This window comes from Cottoperca gobio, chromosome 13, assembly GCF_900634415.1.
Source record: "Cottoperca gobio chromosome 13, fCotGob3.1, whole genome shotgun sequence".
Taxonomy (NCBI): domain Eukaryota; kingdom Metazoa; phylum Chordata; class Actinopteri; order Perciformes; family Bovichtidae; genus Cottoperca; species Cottoperca gobio.
The window spans coordinates 22,569,782-22,582,963 of NC_041367.1; the positions used below are offsets into that span (position 1 = coordinate 22,569,782).

The 13,182-nt window shown below is 42.7% G+C and overlaps 1 protein-coding gene across 5 annotated transcripts in view; it reads left to right on the forward strand.

Annotated features, from left to right (window-relative positions):
* The first annotated feature begins 1,721 nt into the window (after positions 1-1,721).
* The window catches only part of bcas3 (BCAS3 microtubule associated cell migration factor), a 343,002-nt gene continuing 331,541 nt past the window's right edge, over positions 1,722-13,182 (forward strand). For all 5 annotated transcript variants that reach the window (XM_029445842.1, XM_029445838.1, XM_029445839.1 and 2 more), the window contains exons 1-5: positions 1,722-1,837; positions 3,928-4,019; positions 7,567-7,621; positions 10,798-10,873; positions 11,284-11,390. In XM_029445842.1, coding sequence (XP_029301702.1) covers positions 3,949-4,019; positions 7,567-7,621; positions 10,798-10,873; positions 11,284-11,390 — 309 coding nt within the window. In that variant the 5' untranslated portion in view covers positions 1,722-1,837; positions 3,928-3,948. The remainder of the gene's footprint in view (positions 1,838-3,927; positions 4,020-7,566; positions 7,622-10,797; positions 10,874-11,283; positions 11,391-13,182) is intronic.

A 13,182-nucleotide genomic window follows, 5' to 3' on the forward strand; every position in this document is an offset into this window, starting at 1 on the left:
GTGTGTGTGTATGTGTGTGTGTGTGTGTGTGTGTGTGTGTGTGTGTGTGTCGGGAGTGTAGCCCTGCCCTTCGGAAAACAGAGCAGAGGAGAGAATGTGAATGCGCAAAGCAGCAACGCAGTAGACACTGTGTAAATACACTCGAAACTGTCAAAGAACCAGGTAAAATCAATAAGAACTTCAATATAGATCATATGAACATTTAGAAAAGGGACATACAATAAATGTTTTATTCAACATACAACAATCCAATATAACATTTTTCCCTCATTACACTTAAAAAACAATTTTTTATTTAACTTTTTTCTCAAAATATTCTTCTCACATTCTCAATGCTCTCTACATGATGGGCAGAATGTAACTGTGTGCTTTCTGCAGATGTAATTCTTACATTTCACACAAGAGGTTCTTGTTTTTCTGAATGGAACAAGGCGCTTGTCTACAGTAACATGGAGACCAGGATTGTACAACAAGGGAAGAATTTCGACCCATTTATCCCATACATCTCTGATCGCAGCTAGTTTGTCTCTTTCACATCGACCAGCTCTGGTGTCATGGTTGTCAAATCGGATCACCCGAGATATCATGTGAAATGACTCCAGAGACATTGTTGCTCGAAAGATTGGCCTTCCATTCTCTTCATTCCATAGACTGGCAGTTGCTTCTCCCCTTGAATTGTACACTCCGGCTAATACCAGGATCCAATGTATGAATTCAAGTCAATCTGATCCAGTGGCTTCCATTTCTCTTGAAATACACGCCTCCGCTCCAAGTTGATCATGTCCAGTATGATCCTCTCTATTGGTGGGGATATGAAGAGCTGAAATGCCTGGAGTCATTTTGATGACATTGGAAGATGACAGTCTGCCTTTGGTGTGGTGATGTTGACCATTTTATGTTACCATCTTTAGATGCCCATGTCACTTCTGTCGAGGATCGCTGCATTCCTTGGTTTTCATCTGATGGAGAAACTACGGCAGGATCGTCCTCTGAATCATCTTCATCATAGGAAAATTCATAATCCGGATCGTCAATAATATTGTCCTCGTTCTCTAAGCTAATTTTTTATTGTGTGTCTCAGAGAGATGACATTACAACACTGACAAGGACAAGCATGAGAAAGCTAACTCCTCTACCTAATTCACACACACACACCTGGTTCTAAATGGGTGTTCAGAGCCAGTCAATATGTAAACAAATGCAATCAAAATAAAGTGCATCAAAGAGACATGTTTATTTTGGGTCTGAGCAGCGACCTAACCATATCAAAGTGTCTATGTCAAAATGACCCGCAACATCATCTTTGTATACAAACTCGGCACAGACATTTCACTACATGTCTAAGTGTTCACATATTACACCCCAGTTCTTTACCCTAAAGGAGGAAAAGAAGAAAATTACAAGTTAACCAGTACTTTGGTCCACTCAAAAACTGAAATGCGTCAAATTGACCCTTAACATAATACAAGTGTTAAGTCAAACATTGACAATGTGTTGACATATGTATAGTTAAATAACAGCACATAGTAAAAAAAACAACCATACCAATTCAGTTCATAAAGAAAGATGAAAAATAACAGTATTTCTTATTTAAAACACATTAAGAGACTCGGGATGTTTTACTTGTCAAATAATATGTGACGCAGGCACTAGTCCCGCCCTCACTTTCGATTGATTGGGCTGACAAAAACGTTTCTGTGCTCTGATTGGCTTCCAATTACACAACACAGTTCCGCAAGTCCAGTGCTGTTTGTGTTTTGACGACGTTATTGTAAAGAGCTCTTCAGACCACCACACAAGTCCATAAGCAAGGACACAGTCAACGTTCTACACCTCGGTTCGTAACTATATCCACTTGACAGTAATGTCTTTCCATACATGACAATTGAATTTACTGCTTCAAGGCTTCACCTGTGTCGTTTTATCACTACACGGGAGTTTTATAAGCTAATGCTAATGCTAGCTAAGTTAGCTGCGGAGTCCTTTTCTACCAATATAACTCTAGCGTTAGTCAATAGCTGTAATGTGTCGACTTGGCAGTTGACAAGTATTGCCAGTGTTAGCCTGCTCTTTGCTTGTGGTGCAAGCTAGCTGAATAAATGTTCAGGATAAGCGAGGCTAAGATAGCCAAGCTTTTTAGTGTACTCTTCCAGAGAAGCTCATCTCTTAGTCCCGTCCCGACATGAAAACAGTGTTAACTGCATGCAGCCTATTCTCTCCCGTTGTTGACATTATTGCGTAATCGTTAAACCATTGTGATGGTAACGTCTTCAGAGTCCATACATGCACTGTTAGTTGATCTAGCCTCATGTATGCGCAGTTATCTGGAAAATACTCTACTGAAACAGATGTCAAATCAATGTTTCTTTACCAAGTGGCTTTAGTGCATCAAGACCTGAATGAGAAATTATTAGATCAGCGTCATTGGTTGATTTTGGCTGGTCAATTCTTATTGAATTTACCATAGTGGTATGTAAATGTGTGACAAATGGTTGAGGATTTGTATTTTTCTTTAAACCACATGTTTTCACTTGATTACATCTGTCAGTCATGAAGTATGACCACTTTTATTAGCTACTGCTGTATTCTGATGGCATGTGACTACATATGCCTGACCTAAAGTTTGGATTTGTGCGATATTTCCCTAATCTGCATCATCCATTTATATGGGTCGAGTTCATGGTTGTGGCACACTTTTTCCCAAGTCACATCTTACAGCTCCTCCAGGGGTACCCTGAGATGCAGGATTGGAAAAATAATTCCATCCTCATGTTCTAGATCAGTTGTGTAACCACAGACACACTTCCTAGGAAGTTAATTTCAATCGCTTTTTATCGTAGTCTTTGGGTTGCTGCTCTCATTCTCACTCATGAAACTGCAATGGTTAAATGTGGGGATATAACCTACAAATAACATATTAAATTAGTATTAAGAAGGGCTGATTCAACTCTATGGTCGTTTTTGAGGATATTGTTGGATTGGAATACGCAATACTGAGACATGTTTCTCGACAAATGAAGAAGAAGAAAAATAATAATAATTCTGTTCTTTGTATGTTGCACCGACATTGGTTTGGCTTATTTGAAGCTATTGTTCTGCACTTAAAGGATTGCACCTATTTGAAGCTAATGTACTTGCAAGATCGTTGCTGTTTGGAGTTGTATCCTCATGATTGTTTGCACTTATTGTAAGTCGCTTTGGACAAAAGCATCACCTCTGGAACTAAGCTCTGATGTGTTCTATTTATCTGTTTATTTATTCTCAAGTAGGTTTACTCAAGTAGACAATACAGTGTAGTTTTAGTTTGATAACTCTAGACGAAACATAACTTTAATTATTCTTATTCCACCTCCACTTCATGTTGAAATTTAGTTATCATCAATATGATAATGATGGCCTATTTTTGCCTGATATCAGCAACATTAATGGTGTTCGTGCACTGCTGAAACAATAAGTTGATTAATGGATTAGTTGGTCGACATAATATTTCTTGACAACAGTTTTTATAATTCCTAAAAGATTTTTAAGTTATTTATCACCAAAATAAATAAACATTCTCTGGTTTGAGCTTCCTAAGTGTAAGCGTCTCTGTTTTAGATCTTTGTAAATTGAAAAAGCTTATGTTTAAAACAAGGAATCTGAAGATGTTACATTGGGCTGTGTGAAATTGTGATGAGTATTTTTTAGTCTGAACAAATAATGTTAAACTTGTTAAAATTAAGTGACTGAATCAACGATGTAAAGAGCCATACGGAGTAACTGCTACCGTCATCTGGCCTGCTTAAAAAAGATCTGAATTCATGCCAGTGTTTGCATGCTACAGAGGAACAGAACTATCGGTGCAGTCCAATTTGGTACAAGGGAAAATCAAATATTAGTTTTATTTGTATACTACTGAGTTAAAATGTCTCTTTGTATCTTTTTCAGGATAAAGAAACAGGAGACAAAATGGCGTCGGACTCTCCACGCAGACCTAGTCGCTGTGCTGGAGGGGTTCTGGTGCGAGCACAAGCTGCTACGTAAGGACAAACCTCAGCAATTTTTTAGTTATTATTTAATTAGACATCTCTAATATATGGAGGTAGTTTTTTCTCAATATCATTTGTGTTAACAGATCAACAATCCATGTGTAAATGTGTAATCTAAATGTAAAATAAACAAATAAAAAAAAATGGCAATACATTAAATGGATTTACAACTAAATTAAAAGCATTTCTGATTATTTCTTAACATTTAAAACTTTTGAGAAGTTATTTGTGAATCCACTTTTTATTTGTAAATATAAAAAAGTTTGTGGATCTCACTTCTGCCCTTGTGGACTTTCACTTTACACACACAAAATTGAGGCAAACTTTCCACCAGTCGGAACGAAAATCCACTTTTTCCGTAAGCACGTGATTGCCCGTTGATGGCTTCATTTCCACATTTCAAAGTAATTGGAAATGTATTAAAATTATTTCATTTATTAATTTTTCATTTATTACTTAAAATAAAGAATGAGTTTGCTGGCCATCAGTGGCTAGATAACTGCCAATTGAAGAAGCATCTGGCAAGCCTAAGCATTGTCCTACCTTTTTAATATTCAAACAGTAATGGAAATGAAAGTGGTACTGGATAATACACACTCACTGTGTCACATTAACATAATACAATAATGATTGCATGTTACTTGTTGCTGATTTATTAAAAACAAACAAAAAAATCCTGCTCATATAGACTGTATGCGTTCCGACCAGCGGAAAATGTCTCAACATTTTGTGTGTCCATCCATCCATCCATCGTCCACCGCTTATCCGGGGTCGGGTCGCGGGGGCAGCAGCTCCAGTAAGGAACCCCAATCTTCCCTTCTCCGGGCCACATCCTCCAGCTCCGACTGGGGGATCCTGAGGCGTTCCCAGGCCAGTGAGGAGATATAATCTGCCTGGAACACCTCCCTAGGGAGGCGCCCAGGTGGCATCCTTACTAGATGCCCGAACCACCTCAACTGGCTCCTTTCAACGTAAAGGAGCAGCGGCTCTACTCCGAGTCTCTCACGGATGGCTGAGCTTCTCACCCTATCTCTAAGGGAGACGCCAGCCACCCGTCTGAGAAAACCCATTTCGGCCGCTTGTACCTGTGATCTCGTTCTTTCGGTCATGACCCAGCCTTCATGGCCATAGGTGAGGGTAGGAACGAAGATCGACCGGTAATTTGAGAGCTTTGCCTTCTGGCTCAGCTCTCTTTTCGTCACAACGGTGCGGTAAAGTGACTAGTGCTGCTCCGATTCTTCGGCCAATCTCTCGCTCCATCGTCCCCTCACTCTCGAACAAGACCCCGAGGTACTTGAACTCCTTCACTTGGGGTAAAGGCTCATTCCCTACCCGGAGTAGGCAATTCACCGGTTTCCTGCTGAGAGCCATGGCCTCAGATTTTGCTGATCCTCATCCCAACCGCTTCACACTCGGCTGCGAACCGATCCAGTGACTGTTGAAGGTCAACCCTCTCCTCCACGACTACGCCTGAGACGAGGCGTGTCAACCAAGACAGCCCCTCAACACCCAAAGCCTTCAGCATTTCTGGACGGATCTCATCAACCCCTGCGGCTTTGCCACTGTGGAGTTGTTTGACTACCTCAGTGACTTCCATCAGGGAAATTGACGATGATCCCGCATCAGCTTGCAGCTCTGCCTCTACCATAGAGGGCATATTAGTCGGATTCAGGAGTTCCTCAAAGTGCTCCTTCCACTGGCCGATAACCTTCTCAGTCGAAGTCAGCAGGGTCTCACCCTTGCTGTACACAGCTTGGATGGTTCCTCGCTTCCCCCTCCTGAGGTGCCGGATGGTTTTCCAGAAGCACCTTGGTGCCGACCGAAAGTCCTTCACCATAGCTTCTCCGAACTTCTCCCACACCCGCTGCTTTGCCTCTGACACGGCAGAGGCTGCCGCCCTTCTAGTCCTTCGGTACCCTGCAACTGTTTCCGGAGTCCTCCTGGATAACATAACCCGGAAGGACTCCTTCTGTCGGACGGCTTCCCTGACCACCGGGGTCCACCACGGTGTTCGAGGGTTACCGCCCCTTAAGGCACCTAAGACCTTGAGACCACAGCTCATCACCGCAGCTTCAGCAATAGAGGTTTTGAACATCGCCCACTCAGGTTCAATGCCCCCAACCTCCACAGGGATGTCTGAAAAGCTCCGCCGGAGGTGTGAGTTGAAGATCCCCAGGACAGGGGCTTCCTCCAGACGTTCCCAGTTCACCCGCACTACCCGTTTGGGTTTACCAGGTCTGTCCAGAGTCTTCCCCCACCCCTTGATCCAACTCACCCCAGATGGTGATTAGTTGACAGCTCCGCCCCTCTCTTCACCCGAGTGTCCAAAACATGCAGCCTCAGATCAGATGATACGATTACAAAATCGATCATCGACCTTTGGCCTAGGATGCTCTGGTACCACGTACACTTATGAGCATCCTTATGTTCGAACATGGTGTTTGTTATGGCCATTCCATGACTAGCACAGAAGTCCAACTACAAACGACCGGTCGGGTTTCGATCAGGGAGGCCCTTCCTCCCAATCACGCCTCTCCAGGTGTCTCCATCGTTTCCCACGTGTGCGTTGAAATCTCCCAGCAAGACTACGGAGTCCCCTACTGGAGCCCTGCAGGGTCTCCAAGAAGGCTGAATACTCCGAACTGCGGTTTGGGGCACAGGCACAAACAACAGTCAGAGTTTTCCCCCCCATAACCCGAAGGCGTAGGGAGGCGACCCTCTCGTCCACCAGGGTAAACTCCAACGTAGCGATGCTCAGCCGGGGACTTGTGAGTATCCCCACCCCGACGCATCACACCTTGGGCAACTCCGGAGAAGAATAGAGTCCAACCCCTATCCAAGAGTACGGTTCCAGAGCCAAGACTGTGCGTAGAGGTAAGCCCCACTAGATCCAACTGGTAGCGCTCCACCTCCCGCACTAGTTCCGGCTCCTTCCCCCACAGAGAGGTGACGTTCCACGTGCCCAGAGCAAGCCTCCGCTGCCCGGGTCTGGTCTGTCGAGGTCCCTGACCATCACTGCCACCTGTGTGATAGTGCACCCGACCCCAGCGGTTTTTCCCATGAGTGGTGGGCCCACAGGATAGATGGATGGGAGGCACTATGTAGCTTCTTCGGGCTGTGCCCGACCCGGCCACCAGGCGCTCGCTGTCGGGCCCTCCCTCTGGGCCCGGTTCCAGACGGGGGCCCCGGGCTTCCTCCGGGCAGGGTCTTTCCTTTCCCTTTTTTTTTTCATGAAGTCGTTTTGAACCATTCTTAGTCTGGCCCCTCGCCTGAGACCAATTTGCCTTGGGAGACCCTACCAGGAGCACTAGGCTCCAGACAACACAGCTCTCAGGTTCATAGGGACACACAAACCTCTCCACCACGATAAGGTGATGGTTCCCAGATGTGTGTGTAAAATACAAGTCCTCAAGGGAAGAATTGAGATCCACAAACTTTTTTAGATTCACAAATAAAAAGTGGATTCACAAATGCCTGTTCAAAAGTTGTAAATGTTAAATGTGTGTATGTATGTACTGAGCTTTTTGTTCTGTCACAGGGAGCAGTCTTACATGGAAAGTGTGGTGACCTTCCTGCAGGATGTGGTCCCCCAGGTAACTTTCCCTCTTCCATATTTTCTGTCATACGAACAGCTGTTACAAGACTTTTATCCCAATTCCCCACAACTTGATCATTTTGAGTAGAGTGCTATTTATGAACACTGTTGTCCCACAACGCAATGCATAAAGGAAATAGTGAAGCTTCTCAAAGTTCCAATGAAAAATAAATTGCAGGTGATGACGAGATAACATCTGACAGTGCACCAACTATTTCCTGTCTGTACAATACTGTGAAGTACATTGATTTCTTGTATACTGACATTACTACATTACAGTGGCAATAGACTTATTCAACTTATTATTATGAAGTATCCACTATCAGCATTTAGACTGGTTCCCTGCAAGCCATGCTTTCACTATGCAATGCTGTCTTCCACCGTGTACGATCTCCCGGAAAAATTGTATATTGTATACTATTAGTATGTATTTTGTAATTGGGACACAGCAATCGTCTCAAGACTTAAATAGTTTCATCAAAATTATGTTGTGATGTATAGTAATGCAGTTATTGAACTACAATATATAACAATAGTGTACAGTGTAATACAGTAATAATTCCAAGTGATTTGAATATTGAGTTGAATAATTAATGCAGAGTATTGCACCGTTGAATAATTGCACAGTTTAGATATAATATTTATGGCGTTATGGCTGCTGACGGAGGTGAAATAAGTCCAAGGGCCAGTCAATTGACTCAGTGCCTGACACTCTCAGTTTGACGGCTCAGTGGAATGTACTCCTGTGTTTTGACCAGCACGTCATGGGGTGGGTGGTAGACATTGTCCAAGAGGACGCATACCTTGACATCGTCCTCTCCAACACCGCCGCCAGGGAGTCCAGCTCCACTCCCACAACGTCACTGTTTGTTGAGTCTTTTGTCGTCTACTACCCTCAATCTGCTTCACCAGCACACAACAGCAAACAGGATAACACTGACCACCACAGACTCATAAAACATCCTCAGCATTGTCTGGCAGATATTGAAGGACCTCAACCCCCTCAGAATAAAGAGGCAGCTTTGAGCCTTCTTCTAGAGAGTTTTTACTCCAGTTTATTGTCAATATACACTACCAGGTACTTGTAATCAGAATATCTTTTCATGACATTATACTTGTGTACAATGAAATTTTGCAGGCTTCTCTTTATGCGTTTTAAAATGGTACAAACAATAAATAAATAAGAAAACGGTAAATAAAGTTTAAAAAACAGTAATAGCAGCCAAGAGAGTACAAAAATAAAAGGCACCATTTAAATTAAATGTACAAATTTACTGTTGAGTTAAAACATTTCCATTGTGGATGTAGTCTTTGAGGGGTGGGGATGTGTGTTTTTATGTGTGCCACACCGTCGTGTGTGTGTGTGTGTGTGTGAGAGAGAGAGAGAGAGAGAGAGACACACAGTCGCAGTTATTGTAATGTGTTCTGTGGTTGCGTAGGGATTGGTGTGATGGAGGAAAGAAGCTGTTCCGTAGATGTGTGTTCTTATTGTCCTGTATCATCTGCTGGACGATTTTTCCGCTGTGCAGCTGGCGTACCACACAGTGATGCAGCTCGTCAGTGTGCTCTTGATGGTCGACCGATAGAAGTTAACCAGCAGTTTCTGTGGTAGCCTGGCATGTTTCGGTCTCCTGAGGAAGAACAGTCTTTGCTGAGCCCTTTTCACCAGGTGTGAGGTTTTGGTCGTCCATGTTAGAGCTTATCCATCCATAATCCTCTACAATGTCCACACTGACCCCCTGGATGGAAACAGGGGTCACCAGTGCCTTGGCCCTCCTCAAATTCCACAACCAGCTCTTTTGTCTTTGCCACGTTGAGCTGCAGATGGTTCTGCTCACACCATGTGACAAAGTTACCCACCACAGCCTTCTACTCAGCTTTCTCATCCTTGCTGATGCATCCAAATATCGTAGAGTCGTCAGGAAACCTGGTAGTTGAAGTCTGTGGTGTAGAGGATTAAGTGAAAGGGAGAACTGTCCACTGTAAGCCCCCAGTGTTGCTGACCAACCGTTCACATACATACTACCGTCTGCCAGTGAGGTAGTTGACAATCCAGGACACGAGGGGGACATCCAGTAGAGCTCGTCAGATGGTGTTGAAAGCACTGGAGAAGTCAAAAAACATGACCCTCACAGTGCCCCAACAGTTGAGTGTAGTTGTGGTTTAGCAGGTAAATTATGGTGTCCTCAACTCCCAGTTAGGGCTGGTAGGCGAACTGGAGGGGGTCCAAGAGTGACCTGACTATGGGAGCTGCTGCAGGACAAGTCACTCCAGTGTCTTCATGATGTGGGATGCTACCGGTCTGTAGTCTTGTAGACATAGCGTCTTTGGGACAGAAACGAGGCCGGATGTCTTCCACAGCACAGGGACACTCAGGCTCATGTTGAAGACATGGTGAAGCACTCCACACAGTGTGGGGGGCTATAGATCCCCCTGCATTGTTCTCACCTCCTCCATATTAGCATCTCTAAAAGCCCTCTTCTTTGCATTCAGGATTTTTGATGTCCAGGCAACAAATGTATTCCTTGATCGTAATGAGACTATCTGTTGTTTACAAGAACAACAAGCCCTCCGCTTTTATGTTTACAGCTCTTGGTCCAATCCCTGTCGGCTTGAATAGTCTGAAAGCCAAGGAAACATTGTGATCGGGTATATTCTGGTGCAGCCATGTTTCAGAAAAGCACATTCTATAACATTCCAGATGTTCCATCTGACTCCTGGCGATGCTGTTAGCTCGTCTATTTTATTTGCCAGTGATCACGTGTTGTACATGATGAGAGAGGGGAGACGCAACTTATATCTTCTTTTCTTCATAAGCCTCAGTTGTCTGTACCCAACGGTGGCTTGGATGAATGAAAGCAGTAATTCCACCGTGAAAAAACAAGCAAGAACTCTCTCTACTAGCATGTTTAGAAAGGGCGCAGCTTAAATAAATTACAATCATTTTTTTTTAACAAGTAAAATAAAATAAAGAATACAGGAATTGCTGCATACCTGAGCCTCCAGCCAAAAACAATGTACACTTTGGATGTCTGCAAGTTGACTACCAGTTATTCTTATTTTTTTTAATTAATTTATACAAACACATTTTTAGCTGGTGGTTAATATAATTTGGCATGTTTGACGGTATTATATATCTTTTATCTACTCTCTGTTCTGTCTTCCAAACTATAGGCGTATACGGGGGCTCCACCTTCTGATGAGAAAGAGAAAATCATTTGGGTTCGTTTTGAGAAAGCTGACATCAACGGTAAGTCTGTTACTGTCAGACAATTCAAGATTTGTTTGTTACAGTATTGTAAAAGAGAGTCCTGACGACATTGGGTTCTTCAGTTAAAGTTACTACAGAGACCGTTTAACTTTTAAACAACCTTTTAAACAGTTCGGTGTACAGACACATAGACTGGTAGCGGCCTCAGGACCCAGGAGCATGTTTGCCTATTAATGTTTGTATTTATTGACTCATACTTTGTTCAAAATACAAATAATGTTTTTAATTGGTGGCACCTTGTATGGTAGCTTCTACCACCAGTGTATGAATGCGTGTGAATGGGTGAATGCTGACTTTTATTGTAAAAGTGTTTTGAGTGGTCGCAAAGACGAGAAAGGCGCTAAATAAATGTTGTCCATTTACCATTGTTTTACTTTCTGTTTGCACAGACACTTCCCGCAATCCAGAGTTTATGGAGATCCACAGTGGTACTACTGACCCTCCTCTTTGCCTCATGATTGGCTACACTGATGGAATGCAGATCTGGAACGTATCTGTAAGTCACACACCTAATGGGCCGGAAAAACTGCAAACTTATCCATTTTCTACTTAGAGTTTTTGTGCCATAAGGTTTCATTACAATGATCAATTCAGATGGATAAGTGAAACAGACCAAAATCTTGTCAGTTGGGTCACTATGTATAGATAATGTGCAACGAGCCCAACGGGGTGAGCGGGACCCCGACGCGAAGTGGAGTAGACTACTGTCTACTGGTGGGACGCTGGTTGACGCTTTAGTGCATTGCCTTGGCCGTTGGAGAACTGGCCAACGACTGAACATTATTTCTTGAATGGGGCGTGATGCGCTGGAAATTGCATATTACAAATCTTGTCCACTTTGTGGCGCTAGAGAACACACGCTTAACAAACATGTTGCTTTATATCATGTGTAGATGCACATAGACCGCACAATGCAATTTTCTTAGATATTGGATATCACATAAGTCTGACTTCCTCTTGCCACTCCATACACGTGCTAAGTGTCATGAGTTTTCGAGCATCCCAAGCACCTCAAAAAGTCCTTCAAAGACAGAAAATAACAATAATAACAATAATCCTTTCAGTTTCAATAGGTCCTCTGCTCCGACTTGTTGGTGCTTGGGCCCTATTACTAATAACATTAATAATAATTCCTGCAATTTCAATAGGGTCCTTCGACCCTGAAGTTGTTAATGCCCGGACCCTAATTAAAACGGAACAATAACAAATTAAATAGATAGATTGTAAATGTATTGCAGTTATCTTGCTACAGTACAATAACACATACCACAATGCTAAAGCAAAATGCTGATATGGAGTACCTAAAACTAATCTAAATGGTGTTTTTATCTTGTCATATTTAACAGTGATCAGTCTCACCTCTACGTGGTTTAAATGCAACACTGTATTGCAGTATATCCGTTGTCCACCTGGTGGCAGTGTTGACCATGTTACAGACATTTTTTGGTGGCAGCAGCACTTGACTTCTACTCAGGGCTGTAACACTGAAAAGTTCCAAGGGCTAAAGGTTGTAGAGAAAACAAAAGAGGAGAAAAAATACACAGAATGAAGACTAGTTGTGTTGTGGGCAGTTGCAAATGTGTATGAATCATTCAGTACTAGCAGTACATATGTATATACACAAACACGTGTATATATATTAATACAATAGAAAATATAAAGACAGGAAGGCATACCTACTATGAATACAGTGTAACAAAAGTGTCCTCTTTGGTTAACATTTATTTTTGCAATTTATATTTTGATATACATTTCTCTATTATCTCAAAACTTCCCAACCAGAATGGGCAAGATATCTTATTGAGAAAATTAACTTCTTTAAAGTATGTCTTGGAAAATCATTGTTAGATTGTCTGCTCTGTGACTTAACAAGTTACACACACAGCGCTGTGCAGGCTTCGCTCACAGAGTTTGCCTTTCATGTACGGGCTGTCACTGAAACATGCAAACTTCACATACATCCTGTGGGATCTAAACACACCAAAGTCCTTAATCAGTCTCTTTGTAAACATCCACAGGCCGCGTGTAAGAGGACACACTCTTACTTTACCCATGAACACACACATTAGCCACTGTTATGTGGCAACTCCTGTGCTATTTGCAGATTTTCTGTTGCAGTTATTATGGCCGAGCAGAGGATTACAGCTGTTTTAGCCATACTACACACACCCAGTAAAAATATAAGCCTGGTAAGGCTCTTCTGCCTTTCAGTTTAATTTGAACACCGATTCTGATTCACACAGCGCAGCCAAGCATGTTATCACACGCTGTCCTTCCTCATTGTTTTT